The 15,169-nt window shown below is 43.6% G+C and overlaps 1 protein-coding gene across 2 annotated transcripts in view; it reads right to left on the bottom strand.

Annotated features, from left to right (window-relative positions):
• sacm1lb (SAC1 like phosphatidylinositide phosphatase b) overlaps positions 1-11,699 on the bottom strand; it is a 71,965-nt gene extending 60,266 nt beyond the window's left edge. The window contains exon 1 of one of the 2 annotated variants that reach the window (XM_078539622.1): positions 11,448-11,699. In XM_078539622.1, the coding sequence (XP_078395748.1) occupies positions 11,448-11,479 (32 nt within the window). In that variant the 5' untranslated portion in view covers positions 11,480-11,699. The remainder of the gene's footprint in view (positions 1-11,447) is intronic. The other variant, XM_078539621.1, reaches the window with a different exon arrangement.
• Between the last annotated feature and the right edge of the window lie 3,470 nt (positions 11,700-15,169).

Raw genomic sequence — 15,169 nt, 5'->3', positions numbered from 1 at the left:
TGTGCAGACGCCCAGAACCAATGGCAATGAGTTTGGCTTGTAGGAACATTCAGGTAATTGGGTTGTTTGGCATATCTGAGCTGGTTGTATCTTTGTACAGAAGCAATCTTACACCCTGGACCATAGTACATGATTCTCATTGGGTGAAACACCTCTTCTAGATTTTATCATTAAGCATCTGCGAGGTACAAGCTACCAAATATCTTTCACAGGTACACACCACTTTCCAATGCTAAAACAAAAACAGATTCCAGCATCCGCAGTTTTTTGCTTTTAACTTTCCAATGTTAACTTTCCTACAGTGAGAACTCTCACTGTACATACAGGAAAGACAAACAATGGGTTCTAGTCCATACTTTCAACATTACTTCCTAAAACTAACTCCATTCCTTTAGTTAATTGAGTTACATCGAAACATCAAAGTAGATTAACAAGCAAAAGAAAAACAGCAACTTTAGGAAGGAAACAAAGTAATGCAATACTGATAACAGGGCCACAATTAGCAGAAGAACCTCATGCCTTATCTGGACAGCAAATTCACCTTAATTAGCACCGGCCATTTGACGAGCCAATACATCATTCCTGTTGCACTTCCTCAACTTTTCAATAAACAAACATAATGCTAACTTTACATGACAACTAATTAGTAAAACACTGCTGAAGTTTCATCCAGGGCTACACACGGATGCTATCTGTTCCTGACCAGTAGTTTTGGGGTCTTCTAAGACACCTGTTTGAATTTTTAAAAAGAACTATATTTATTTATTTTGCAACCATCTTTAGCCAGAGGTGCCAAATGGATGATCCATCTCAGCCTCCTGAGGTCGCCAGCAACACAGATGCCATTTTTCAGTCAATTTGATTCATTCCACGTGATATCAAGAAACAGTTGAAGTCTGCAAAGGCTACGGGCCCTGATAACATTCCAGCAATACTACTGAAGACTTGTGCCCCAGAACTAGCCATGCTGCTAATCAAGCTTTTCCAGTACAACTACAACGCTGGCATCTACCCAGTAATGTGCAAAATTGTCCTTATGTCCTGCACACAAAAAGCAAGACAAATCCACCCAGCCAATTACCATCCCACCAGTCTACTCTCAATCATCAGCAAAGTGGTGTCAGGCAGTACTATCAAGCAGTGCTTACTCGATAATAACCTGGTCACCTGCTCACAGGCACTCAGTTTGGGTTCCGCCAGGGCCACTCATCTCAATATAGCCTTGGTCCAAACACAGATAAAAGAGCTGGAACTCCAGAGCTGAAGTGAGAGTGACCGCCCTTGACATCAATGCAGCATTTAACCAAGTGTGGCATCAAGGCACATGAGCAAAGCTGTGAGTCAATGGGAATCAGGGGGAAAACTTGCCACTGGTTGGAGTCATATCTGGCACAAAGGAAGATGTTTGTGGTTATTGGAGGCCAATCATCTCAGCCCCAGGACATCAATGCAGCAGTTCCTTAGGGTAGTGTCCTAGGCCCAACCACCTTCAGCTGCTTTATCAATGACCTTCTTTCCATTATAACGTCAGAAGTAGGGATGTTCGCTGATGATTGCACAATGTTCAGCACCATTCGTGATTCCTCAGATACTGAAGCAGTCCATGTTCATATGCAGCAAAAACTGGACAACATTCAGGCTTAGGCTGACAAACGGCAACTTACACTCCTACCACACAAATGCCAGGCAATGACCATCTCCAACAAGAGAGAATCTAACCATCGCCCCATGACATTCAATGGTATTACCATAGTTGAATCCCCCACTATCAACATCCTGGGGGTTAGCATTGACCAGAAACTGAACTGGACTAGCCATATAAATACTGTGGCTACAAGAGCAGGTCAGAGGCTGGGAATTCTGTGATGAGTACCTCCTGACTCTCCAAAGCCTGCCCACCATCTACAAGGGTGCAGTGCGATGGAATGCTCTCCACTTGCCTGGATGAGTGCAACTCCAACAATGCTCAGGAAGTGCAACACCATCCAGGACAAAGCAGCCCATTTTATTGGCTCCCCATCCACCATCTTAAACGTTCACTCTCTCTACCACCAACACAGTGGTAGCAGTGTGTACCATCTACAAGATGCACTGCAGCAACTCACCAAGGCTCCTTTGACAGTCTCTTCCAAACCTGCAACCTCTACCACCTAGAAGGGCATGGGCAGCATGAGAACACCACCACCTGCAAGTTCCCCTCCAAACCACTCACCATCCTGACTTGGAAATTTATCACCGTTCCTTCATTGTTGCTGGGTCAAAATCCTGGAACTCCCTCCCTAAAAGCACTGTGGGTGTACCTACACCACAAACTGTAGCGGTTCAAGAAAGTGGCTCATCACCACCTTCTCAAGGACAATTAGGGACAGACAATAGATGCTGGTCTAGTCAACAATGCCCGCATCCCAAGAAAGAATATATATTTTTAAAAAGTGCCTTTAACAATCTCAAGATGTCCCCAAAGCGCTTTACAGCCAATGAAACACTTTCAAAGTGTGGTTGGAATGTAGGAAACACGGTAACCAAGCTCCCATTAACAGCAATGTGATAATGACCAGATAATCTGTATTAGTGAGGTTGAGAGAGATAAATATTGACCAGGACACTGGTCATAACTCCGCTTCTCTTCTTCGAAATAATGGCCGTGGGATCTGTTGCGTCCACCTGAGAGGGCAGAGACACTGTGGTTTAATGTCTCATCCGAAAGAAAACACCTCTAATTGTGCAGCACTCCCTCAGTGCTGTGCTGGAGTGTCAACCTAGATTTTTGTGCTCAAGTCCCTGGGCCTGTGCACACATGCAGCCCACCTAGATCAAAGGATTTATAACTTCTTAAAGCATTTAAGATTGTTAACAGTGAACTGTTGGTATAGTGAAACCTGTAAATTATAACACCCGAGAGACTGGCATCAGCTGCTTTATTTTTGTAGCTGTTATTTTCAAAATGGTCATTGAATCTACTGCAAAAACATTCTTCCAACAAGCCAGCTGAGATTATCAACACCCGATCAGTTGGATTTAGCAGCAATGCTAAAAGGTAAAGATTGGAAGCAGCAATCCCAAAACTGATGTGCCAACTACAGTAACTATAGTGAAAGCTGTTCCTCTCAACATTCTCAAGACGATGGATAACCATACTGTCTGGGGTCAGGTGCATGCTCAGGTTCTGGACTTGCTGCTTGTGCATCTTCAGGGTCCGCTTGTGGGTAGGAGTACATGCACTGGCTCAGGGTCCACATGGGTCTGTGTGTGGGGCCAGGAAATGCACAGGGATGGGTGCAGACGGAGGTTCGAGGTCTGTGAGGGGATGGGTGCATATGCAGGTCATGGGTCTGTCTGGGGGTGGGTGAATACGCAGGTTCTGGATCTGCGCAGGGGCAGTATGTACACAGGATCTGGATCTGCATGGGGATGGGTGTGTACGCAGGTTCTGGGTCTGTGTCGAGATGGGTGTATACGCAGGTTCTGAGTTTGCGTGGAGTTGGATGTGTACGCAGGTTCTGGGTCTGTGTGGAGTTGGGGGTGTACACAGGTTCTGGGTCTGCGTGGAGTTGGGTGTGTACGCAGGTTCTGGGGCTGCGTGGAGTTGGGTGTATACACAGGTTCTGGGTCTGTGTGGAGTTGGGTGTGCACACAGGTTCTGGGTCTGCGTGGAGTTGGGTGTGTACGCAGGTTCTGACATATGGATGAGGTTGCTTTTGGAAGCCGAGGCAGCAGCTGTTGGTTGGTGTGGACAAACAGTAATCCAGCGACAACCGGACATCAAGATCCTCAGGCTCAGATTAGTACATATTTTAAAGATTTTAAAGTGTGGCGCCAGGCTGTGTCCCGTGTTTTAAAAAGGTTCAGTTCACTTGTAGTTTGTAATTGGCGAGTGCCTCTTGAATATTTTACAATGCAGCTATTTGGGCCTGTCAGCAGGTGTTTGATTTTTGGGAGTGTCTGTTTACTTAGGCTCCACAGTGCACACTTATTACAAAACATAAATGATAAACTGCTGCGTTAAGAAATGCGTAGAGCAGTAATGCACCACGACAGGACAGAATATGCGATTTTACCTCTCCCTCGTTTAGAGTCATAACAGCACAGGAGGCCATTCGGTCTATCAAATTCCTGGCAGCTCTCTGTAGAGCAAGCCACTCAGTCCATGTAAGCCTTCAAGTTTATTTCCCTCAAGTGTCCATCTGATTTCCTTTTGAAATCATTCATAATCTCCACTTCCACCACCTTCATGGGCAGCGAGTTCCAGGTCATTACCACTCCATGTGTAAAAAATTTCTTCCTCACCTCCCACCCCTCTGGCTCATGCCCAAAACCTTAAATCTGTGCCCACTAGTCCTTGTGCCAACAGCTTTGCTGAATCTATCTGGACAGATATCCACGTTATGTTTTTATAATATTAATTCTCAGTATAATATCCAGTAAAGCTTCACCTATCCTGCCCCCCAAATTCATCACGACTGACAATCACAAGATCATCTCAAAATGAAGTCCTATATTCAACACATTGCGATGGAAATAAAGCAGGAATCCCAAAGGGTTTAAGATGAGCGGATTGTCTTAGGAGGAGAGATTGAGTACAGACTAGGGCTTTATTCCTTGGAGTTTAAAAGAATGAGAGGTGATTGCATTGAAACATAAAAATTTAAGGGGCTTGAGAAGGTAGATGTTGGGAGGTTATATTCCTTGGCTGGGGAATCTACAACACAGGGTCACAGTCTCAGAATAAAGAGTCAGCCATTTTGGACTGAGATGAGAAATTTCTCCACTCGGAGGGATTGTGAATCTTTGGAATTCTCGACCCTATGACTGGATGCTCAGTCGTTGAGGATACTCAGGGCAGAGATCAATAGATTTTTGGACTCTAGAGGAAATGAAGGGATATGTGGGTCATGCAGGAAGGTGGAGTTGAGGTAGATGATCAGCCATGATCTTAATTAATGGTGGAGCAGGCTGGAAAGACTGAATGGCCTGTGTGGAAATTGCTTCTATTTCTTATGCTCTTCGAAGTCCCGCTAGAAGAATGTCAAATGCCCACATTCCAAAATGAGACAACAGCTTTGAACTCCATCTCTGAAATGTATTATTTATATAACAGCAGGTCTTTGTTGAATTGGGTATTGGTTACTTTATTTTAATCCCATTATCGTTTTGTTTGCTAGCAGTGGTCTCCATTGTTAATAATAGTTGTAAAGCTGCAGTCATCATCCCCACGTTCACCGGGAACTGCTTGGGCATTTTAAACATAAAATTAATCAGCTTGCTCATTAGGACATTTTCATTTAAGGCTGCCACATGATACACCAGCCTTTCTCCATTAAATTACAGAGCAATTTATCTAGACTGATTTCTATGCAATGTTTTAATAACATCCATTCTCTGTATAATTTCTGGTAAAGCTTCACCCCTCCCTGCTGGCAATCATAACCACAGTGATGTCTTATGTAGGAGGGTTGATCAGTAAGTTCGCGGATGACGCGAAAATTGGTGGGGTGTTAAGTAGTGAGAAGGGTAGCCTTAGATTACAGGAGGATATAGATGGGCTGGTCAGATGGGCTGATCAGTGGCAAAAGGAATTTAATCCAGATAAGTGTGAGGTGATGCACTTGGGCAGGACAAACAAGGCACGAGAATACATTATGAATGGTAGGACCCTGGGAAGTACCGAGGATCAGAGGGACCTTGGGGTGCATGTCCACCGGTCCCTTAAGGTAGCAGGACAGGTAGATAAGGTGGTTAAGGCGGCATATGGGATACTTGCCTTTATTAGCCGAGGCATAGAATATAAGAGTGGGGAGGTTATGCTGGAACTGGATAAAACGCTGGTTAGGCCACAGCTAGAGTATTGCGTGCAATTCTGGAATCCACATTATAGGAAGGATGTGATTGTACTAGTGTGTGCAGAGGAGGTTTACCAGGATGTTGCCTGGGCTGGAGTATTTTAGTTATGAGGAGAGATTGGATAGACTGGGGTTATTTTCCCTGGGTCAGAGGAGGTTGAAGGGGGACATGATTGAGGTGCATAAAATTATGAGAGGCATAGATAGGGTAAACAGGAAAGAATGTTTCCCCTTGGTGGAGGGATCAATAACCAGGGGGCAAAGATTTAAGGTAAGGAGAAGGAGGTTTAGAGGGGATGTGAGGAAGAATTTTTTCACCCACAGGGTGGTGGGAATCTGGAACTCACTGCCTGAAAGGGTGGTAGAGGCAGGAAACCCTCATAACATTTAAGAAGTATTTGGATGTGTACTTGCGATGCCATGGCGTACAAGGCTATGGGCCTAGTGCTGGAAAATGGGATTAGAATAGTTAGGTACTTGTTTGACCGGCACAGACTTGAAGGGTCTTTTTTTGTGCTGTAGACCTCTATGACTATGATTATGTGAGACATTGAGAACCACAAAAAGCTCTATCCAATGTTATGCTGCCTCGAAGTGCTCCCAAGGTATCACAGGTCACTCAACTCTTCCACAATTCACCAAAGGTGCAAACTCCAACTTACAGCCACAATGTGACTACTGATAGATGATGAAAAGGTCTGACCAGGACAGATTTGCTTGCTCTGTCCCAAAGAATTCCAACCAGAATGAGCTGGTGCCTTCAAGAAAGGAAAGGGGAACAATTCAAATAGTCAGAATATAAATCAAGATATTTAAAAATAAGCTGCCCAAGGACACAGCAAGTTTATGTGGAGATTAGTGACAGGGCCTTCATTGCTTCAGCCCTCTCCCAGAAACCTTCCCTGAAACCCTTAGATCTCTCCACTTCTGTTGAGAAGCATTTCAATATCCATCTCTTCACTTGAGTTTTCCGTCTCCCCTCCTGCTTCACGCTCTCTGCAGTTCAGGTTCAGTTTCTTCACCCGTTTCCAACTGTGAAGCATGTTGGCGTGTTTGTGAGTTCTTTTAAATGCAAGTACATAGAAAACAGTTCTAACTCTACAACTGGAAGTAACCATGCTCAGAAAGTTCACTAGCATGATTGAAATGCAATATATCACACCCGAACATCGTTACTTGGGCAATAAGGCACAGGTTATGTATTGTGCAATGCTCTTCACAGCGTTTGCAATCTCAATTAGCTGACAGGAATAGACAAGGAATCAAAGCAGAGCTCTGAGAACTCATTTGATCACTCTGCGTCTTCTAGCACTGTGGCAAAGTGTCATTGCCAAGGCCGGGGAGCAGATTGCTGTCCATGTTCTTTCCACAGTTGTTAAATGGAAAAGGGAGAATAAAAATAGAAACACAAGAACACATATCCAACAGAGCATGGTTTGTTTTAAGCACTAATAGTGATTAATTATATCTATTATTTTACTCATTATTGAAATCAATAATAAAGCAGTCACATTATTAAAATATCATAAAAGTGCACAATTTCTAACATACACAAACCCTGTGGTGCTGCCCAACTTGATGTTGTAGAGGGATGGCCTCTGAACAAGCAGGATAACCAAAGATTCCAGGAGTCCAACATACTGACTGACTAAATTCCTCCCACATAACTGATTCATGTTCAATACCACTATTGAGCTATTCACTATGACCCCTCTCAGGTTTTCTGTTTGTGCCTTGCTTTATGCAAATCAAGCATTACCATATGGATTGCAGCCAGATATCATGATGAAATCAATGTTCACATCCCACTACCCCCTGCCCCATGATAATGTTTGGTTTGAACCAATAAATATGACAAAGGCTAATTGAAGTCACAGCATCATGCAATTATAACAACAGTTCTAACTCCACACTGAAGTAACATGTTCAGTAAGTTCATTAGCAGAAGTAGCATGATGCATTGGTTGAAACATTTGAACATTACTGTGTAGGCAATAAGACAGTATCAGTACTTCACCACACACCAGGGTCTGAATCTTTGCTGGCAAGCAAAAAAATGACTGGCATTTATATAGCGCCTTTCACAACCACAGGATATCCAACAAAGCACTTTAAGTGTAGTCACTGTTGTGATGTAGGAAATGCGGCAGCCAATTTCCATACAGTAAGCTCCCACAAACAGCGATGTGATAATGATCAAATAATCTGTTTTTTGTGATGTTGATCGGGGAATAAATATAGCCTCAGGATAACAGGGAGAACTCGATCCCTACCCCCACCACTCTTCTTTGAAATAGTGTCAGGGGATCTTTTGCATCCACCTGAGAGATGTGGCCTTGGCTTAATGTGTGGCACTCTCTCAGTGCTGCACTGGAGTGTCAGACTTAATTTTTGTACTCAAAGATCTAGAGCAGGACTTGAACACGCAACCTTCTGAGTTACAAACAAGAGTGCTACCCAGAGACAAGACTGATACCTAGCCAAGGATAGCACTACCATCTGGATTCAAATTTTGTAATCAATACGCACAGCCCTAAAACCTTGTGTTGTATTGATATCTAGCAAAGGTATAACATAACATTGTCAGAACTAAAGCCACTTCAAATGAACAGGGAGCAATGACCTTGAGCAGTTTAAAAATTCAACGGATGTTCATTGAAATGCTAAGGCTGGTCTGTGTGAAATATTATTTGCCTTTAATGCTCTCATTTACAGAAGGGCACACCCTTCATTTTAAACAGGTCTTTCCTTCATTAACCTGAACTATAGCAAGGAAAAAAATGGTTCTTTTGCAAACCTCTCCTGATGAGACAGACATTAGTACAACACATCGGTGCCACCATACATTCAACTATTCAATTACGTCAAACAACTTTGTAAGTACGAGTAACATACCATATTTATTCTAGCAAAACAACATAGAAATAGTTGGCTTGCTAACTGAGCCTGCTCCACCATTCAATTAGATGATCAATGTGTATCTCATCTCCATCTGCCATTGCTCAGTATCCTGAAACCTTCACCTAATAAAAATCGTACCCATCTCAGTCTTGGGAGCTTCAATTGACCTAGTCTCCAAAGTCTTTGGGGGGAAAGAGAGTTCCAGATTTCGATGGCCTGATGTGTGAAGAAGTGCTTCCTGACTGGCCTGACCCAATTCTAAAATTAGAATCCACTGGTTCTGGATTCCACTGCTTGAGGAAATAGATCCTCGGTATATTTTTTACTCTTTCATGGATGTGGGCATCGCTAGCAAGTCCAGAATTTGTTGCCCATCCCTAACTGCCCTTCAACTGAGTGGCTTGCTAGGCCATGTCAGAGGGCAGAGTCAACCACATTGCTGTGGGCCCAAAGTCACATGTAGGCCAGGGCAGGCAGATTTCCTTTTGTGAACCAGTTGGATTTTACGACAGTGATAGCTTCTTGGTCTGAGACTAGCTTTCAATTCCAGATTTATTTTATTAGTTGAATTAAATTCCACTAACTGCCGTGGTGGGATTTGAACCCATGTCACCAGAGCATTAGTTCGGTCTTTACCATTATGCCACTGGCTCCCCTAAACCTCTCAAATCCTTTTATCATTTTAAACACCTTGATCAGGTCACACTTCAATATTTAGCACTCAAGGGAATACAAACCAAAACCATCTAACCTGTCCTGATAAGGTAACCCTTTAAGGGGCTAGGGTGAATCTGCACTATACCCTTCCAAAGATAACATATCCATCCTGAGGTGTGCTGCCCAGAAGTGAATATGGCTTGAAATCAGACATTAAAAAGTACTAAGAAAGCTCTTAACTGGCAACAGGGTACAGTAGTGTAGCTATGTTACTGGGCCAATAATACAGAGAATGCAAGCTCAAAGTCCACCACAGCAGTTTAAAAGTGACAATGAAGTTGTTGGCTCGCCCTATAAATCCAAATGGTTCATCAATGCCCTTTAGGGGAGGAAACCAGTCATTCTCACCCAGTCTGGTCTACATGGGACTCCACTCCCCACAAGGATGTGGTTGGTACTTAACTGCCCTCCAAAGTGGTCAAGCAAGTCACTCAGTTGTATCAAACTTTTTCAGGGCAAGTAGGAACAGGCCATCCCAAGGATGATTTTTTTTAAATTGCCTATATTGAGTCAAGTGAGATAAGCAATATAGTTACAGAGAAAATGTCTGATGTGGCAGTGGTGCATTGAATATTTTAACTGGGATTTTCTTTCTTAAACACACAGAGGCTACAGAACTAAATAAGACATGCAGCGCTCATGACACTGAATGAGTAACCTAGAGGACACGAGTTCAATGTCCACTCTGGTGAGTTTCAAACCTGAATTCAATATTTCTGTGGCCTGAAGCCAGAAAGAAAAAAAATGACAATGAAAACTGGCAAAGTCTCAAAAATCCAACTACTTCACCAGCAACCTGGACTACAGGTCACTCCAGCCTGCTCTTAATAAATGCTCCAAATCAGCACTGCCTACATCCCAAAAACAAATTTAAAAAATAGTAGTAAGACCATCAAAAGGTAGAAACTTGGGCCATATACAGTCACTGTCACTAGTATCAAGTTTTTTTTTTAAAAACGGTCTCAGATATAATGATCAACAAACCTCGCAGTTCCATCTCACCTTTTAGCTACAGGATGTTGATGCAGATAAGAGGAACATTTGCATTACATCACCATAAGGCTCATCACAAAACTAAAGGCCATTCTACATGATTTTGTTACCTCTAGACATGACTACTCCAACACACTCCTGGCTGGTCATAAGAACATAAGAAACAGAAGCAAATGTCATTCAGCCACTCGAGCCTGCCCACCAATCAATAAAATCATTGCTGATCTGATATGGCTGTAACTCCACTTTCCTGTTTGCTCCCTTATAGATCAAAAATCTGTCCAACTCAGCCTTGAATATATTCAATGACCCAGCATCCACTGCTCCCTGCAGAAGAGAATTCTAAAGACTAACGGCCCTCTGCAAGAAGAGTTTCCTCATCCCCATTTTAAATGGGAAGACCCCTTATCTTGAAACTGTGCCGCCTAGTTCTAGATTCCTTGGAGATGCTGCTTAAAAACTTCTTCCAGCAAGCTGCTGGTGGTCTGTCCCGATACCTGCTGTTGAATTTTGCTTTAGGGTGACGTTAAAGGAGCTATATAAATGCAAGTTGTTGCTGACTGTGTGGCAGCAAAGACCGTGGGCCCTCCCCACCCACAACAAAGTTACCTTTACTCCACTTCACAGGAGTACTCGCTGCCTCACTCAACCCCACCCCACCCCCCTGCGCAATCAGGCTCCCCTAACCGGGGGAGGGGAACACTCCACTCCCCCCACTCCTCTCTCTAAACCACCCCCTCTCCCGCTTTCCCGGGCCGCTGGATTCCAGCCCCGGGTCCAAAGCTCAGGGGAGGGGAGGAGGAGGCACAGCCTCACTAACCCACACGGGACACAGTAACCTCTCCCCCGCTCTCCGCGCCCTCCTGTGCCTCAAAACGGGAAAAATAAACACACAAAATTAAATCCTGAGCCGGTTTAATATCCCTCCCGAAATCAGATCCGAAACGTTAAAGCGGAAATCATTTCTATCCTCCCCCCAATCCGATCTGTACTCACAGCTTCAGGCTCTCGTACGCGGCCGCCGCCATCTTGCCGTCTCCGCTGCCAGCCTGACCTCTGACCCCGGCTCCTCCCGCGAACACGTGACGCCGGCCTGACCTCTGAACCTAACCTAACCGAACCAACCTCATCTCATCTCATCCCTTCCCATCGCCCGCCCCCCCCCACCCCCCACCCCCCACCCCCCACCACCAACGGCTCCTCCCATGAACACGTCATGCCGGCCAACCGTCCGAACCCCGACCCCCGACCCCACCCCCAACACACGCCACTGGCGGACACGTGACATCCGGCCGCCGCGCCCACAACGGCGCGCAGCTGAGGACAAAACAACGTCAAGGGAAGTTCGCAACGCGATCGACAAACACCCTCGTGAGGATGTCAAGTGAAAGGTAAAATACTGCGGATGCTGGAAATCTGAGACAGAAAGTGCTGGAACAAACTCAGCAGGTCTGACAGCTTCTGTGGAGAGAGAGACAGAGATAAATAACGTTTCGAGTCCCTAAGACTCTTCACTTTTTTTTTGCAAAAATATACTTTATTCACAAAATATCTTCAAACAACATTTCAAACCATTTCAAAATCACCATCACAAAAATACAAACAGGTTCAACTTTTACAACACGTATCACGAAATCCATTGGTACATACAATGAATATTACATTCATTGTGAGCTGTACAGCCCGAGGGGATTTAAACAGTTCCCAGTCTCTCGGTGCGCTGTGGCAGAAAGGTCTTAGACAGCGACCCTTCCCCATTGCGCCTTTGCGGCGGCTGCCCCAATCTTTAGTGCGTCCCTCAGCACGTAGTCCTGGACTTTGGAATGTGCCAGTCCGCAACAATCGGTCGGGGACAACTCTTTGTGCTGGAAGACCAACAGGTTTCGGGCAGACCAAAGCGCGTCTTTCACCGAGTTGATGATCCTCCAGCTGCAGTCGATGTTTGTCTCGGTGTGTGTCCCTGGGAACAGCCCGTAGAGCACAGAGTCCTGTGTCACAGAACTGCTCGGGATGAACCTCGACAGCAACTACTGCATCTCTCTCCAGACCTTCTTTGCAAAGGCACATTCCACAAGGAGGTGAACAACGGTCTCGTCCCCACCGCAGCCACCTCGAGGGCAACGTGCAGAGGGGGTGAGACTCCTGGCATGTAGGAAGGATCTGACGGGGAGGGCCTTTCTCACCACCAGCCAAGCTACGTCTTAGTGCTTGTTGGAAAGTTCTGGTGATGAGGCATTCTGCCAAATGACTTTGACAGTCTGCTCGGGGAACCATCCCACAGGATCCACCCTCTCCTTTTCCCACAGGGCCTCTAGGACGTTATGTGCTGACCACTGCCTGATGGACATGTGGTCAAAGGTGTTTTTATGCATAAATTTTTCCACCAGGGACAGGTGGTACGGCACGGTCCAACTACTTGGAGCATTCCGCGGCAGCGTGGCCAGACCCATCCTTCGCAACACCGGGGACAGGTAGAACCTCAGCACGTAGTGACACTTGGTGTTTGCGTACTGAGGGTCTACACACCGCTTGATGCAGCCGCACATAAAGGTGGCCATCAGTATGAGGACGATGTTGGGCACGTTTTTCCCCCCTTTATCTAGAGGCTTGTACATCGTGTCCCTGCGGACCCGATCCATTTTCGACCTCCAGATAAAGCGGAAGATGGCTCGGGTGATCGCCACCACGCAGGAGTGTGGAATAGGCCAGACCTGCGCCACGTACAGCAACAGCGAGAGTGCCTCACACCTGATGACCAGGTTCTTACCCGCAATGGAGAGGGAGCGTCGCTCCCACATGCCCAGTTTCCTTTTCACCATAGACACTCGCTCCTTCCAGTTTCTAATGCATGCTCTGGTCCCTCCGAACCATATACCCAGCACTTTCAGGCCATCAGCCCTGATGGTGAAGGGGACAAAGGATCGGTCAGCCCAGTTCCCAAAGAACATGGCCTCGCTCTTCCCACGATTTACCTTGGCTCCCGAGGCCAGTTCGAACTGGTCGCAGATGTGGATCAGTCTGCGCACCGACAGCAGATCTGAGCAGAAAACGGCGACATCGTCCATGTACTGGGAGGCTTTGACCTGAGTGCCTCCACTGCCTGGGATTGTCACTCCTCTTATGCCCGGATCCTTCCTGATGGACTCAGCAAAGGGTCTATGCAACACACAAACAGAACAGGCGAGAGAGGACAGCCCTGCCTGACTCCAGATTTAATAGGAAAGCTATCTGTTTCCCACCCATTGATTGAGACTGCGCTACTGATGTGAGTGTAGAGCAGTTGGATCCAATTGCGAATTCCCTCCCCAAACCCCATTTTGGAGAGCACATCCCCCATGTAGGTGTGAGATATTCTGTCAAAGGCCTTCTCCTGATCCAGGCTGATGAGGCAGGTGTCCACACCCCTGTCCTGCACATAGGCAATCGTATCCCTGAACAGCGCGAGGTTGTCAGAGATCTTCCTGCCTGGCACAGTGCAGGTCTGGTCAGGGTGGATCACCAATTCCAGAGCGGATTTAACCCGATTGGCGATGACCTTAGACAGAATTTTATAGTCCACATTTAACAGTGAAATGAGGAGAGTTGTTGTTGTATTTCAGTTAGTTTAACCAGGGCTAACTCTCTCAGGTGGCAGTTACTGAAAGTCTGCTTTATAGTCAATCTGACTATTACTAATTATCCTCATTATTATAAGTCAAATTATCCCCAAAAAAAAGGAAGAAATTTCACGGTACAATCATCCCGTCCCCTTTTTAATTTAGGTATTTGAATTTAGTTTAATTTATTTAGTTTTATTTTTCAGTAATTTATCTAAATTTACATCGCATTTTTATATTAAATCAGTTTTATTGGTTTTATTTTATTCAATTCAATCATGTTAATTTAATTTTAATAATTACTTTAACATCTTCACGTTAAATCAGTTCTATTAAGTTTATTTTATTAGATTTAAGTTACGCTTGTTAATTTTATTTAGTATTTTTTGCTTTTTTATATTAAATACGTTTTCTTACATTTATTTTAAATTGTTTATTTATTTTGCATTTTTATATTAAATCAGTTTTATTGGTTTTATTTTATTCAATTCAATCATGTTAATTTAATTTTAATAATTACTTTAACATGTTCGCACTAAATCGGTTCTATTAAATTTATTTTATTAGATTTAAGCTGTGCTTGTTAATTTTATTTAGTATTTTATTTTGCTTTTTTATGTTAAATATGTTTTCTTAAATTTATTTTAAATTGTTTATTTTGCATTTTTATATTAAATCAGTTTTATTGGTTTTATTTTATTCAATTCAATGTCAATTTAATTTTAATAATTACTTTAATATGTTCACATTAAATCAGTTCTATTAAATTTATTTTATTAGATTTAAGTTATGCTTGCTAGTAATTTTAATTAGTATTTTTTGCTTTTTTATGTTAAATACGTTTTCTTACATTTATTTTAAATTGTTTATTTATTTTGCATTTTTATATTAAATCAGTTTTATTGGTTTTATTTTATTCAATTCAATAAAGTTAATTTAACTTTGTTAATTAGTTTAACGTTTTCATGTTAAATTAGTTCTATTAAATTTATTTTATTTGATTTAAGTTATGCTTGTTAATTTTATTTAGTATTTTGTTTTGCTTTTTTTATATTAAATACATTTTCTTAAATTTATTTTAAATTGTTTGTTTATTTATTTATTTTGCATTTTTATATTAAA

This window comes from Cetorhinus maximus, chromosome 3 (assembly GCF_964194155.1).
Source record: "Cetorhinus maximus chromosome 3, sCetMax3.hap1.1, whole genome shotgun sequence".
NCBI classification, from domain to species: Eukaryota; Metazoa; Chordata; class Chondrichthyes; order Lamniformes; family Cetorhinidae; genus Cetorhinus; species Cetorhinus maximus.
The sequence above is the reverse complement of the archived record's forward strand: the minus strand, read 5'-3'. Positions and strand labels throughout refer to the sequence as shown.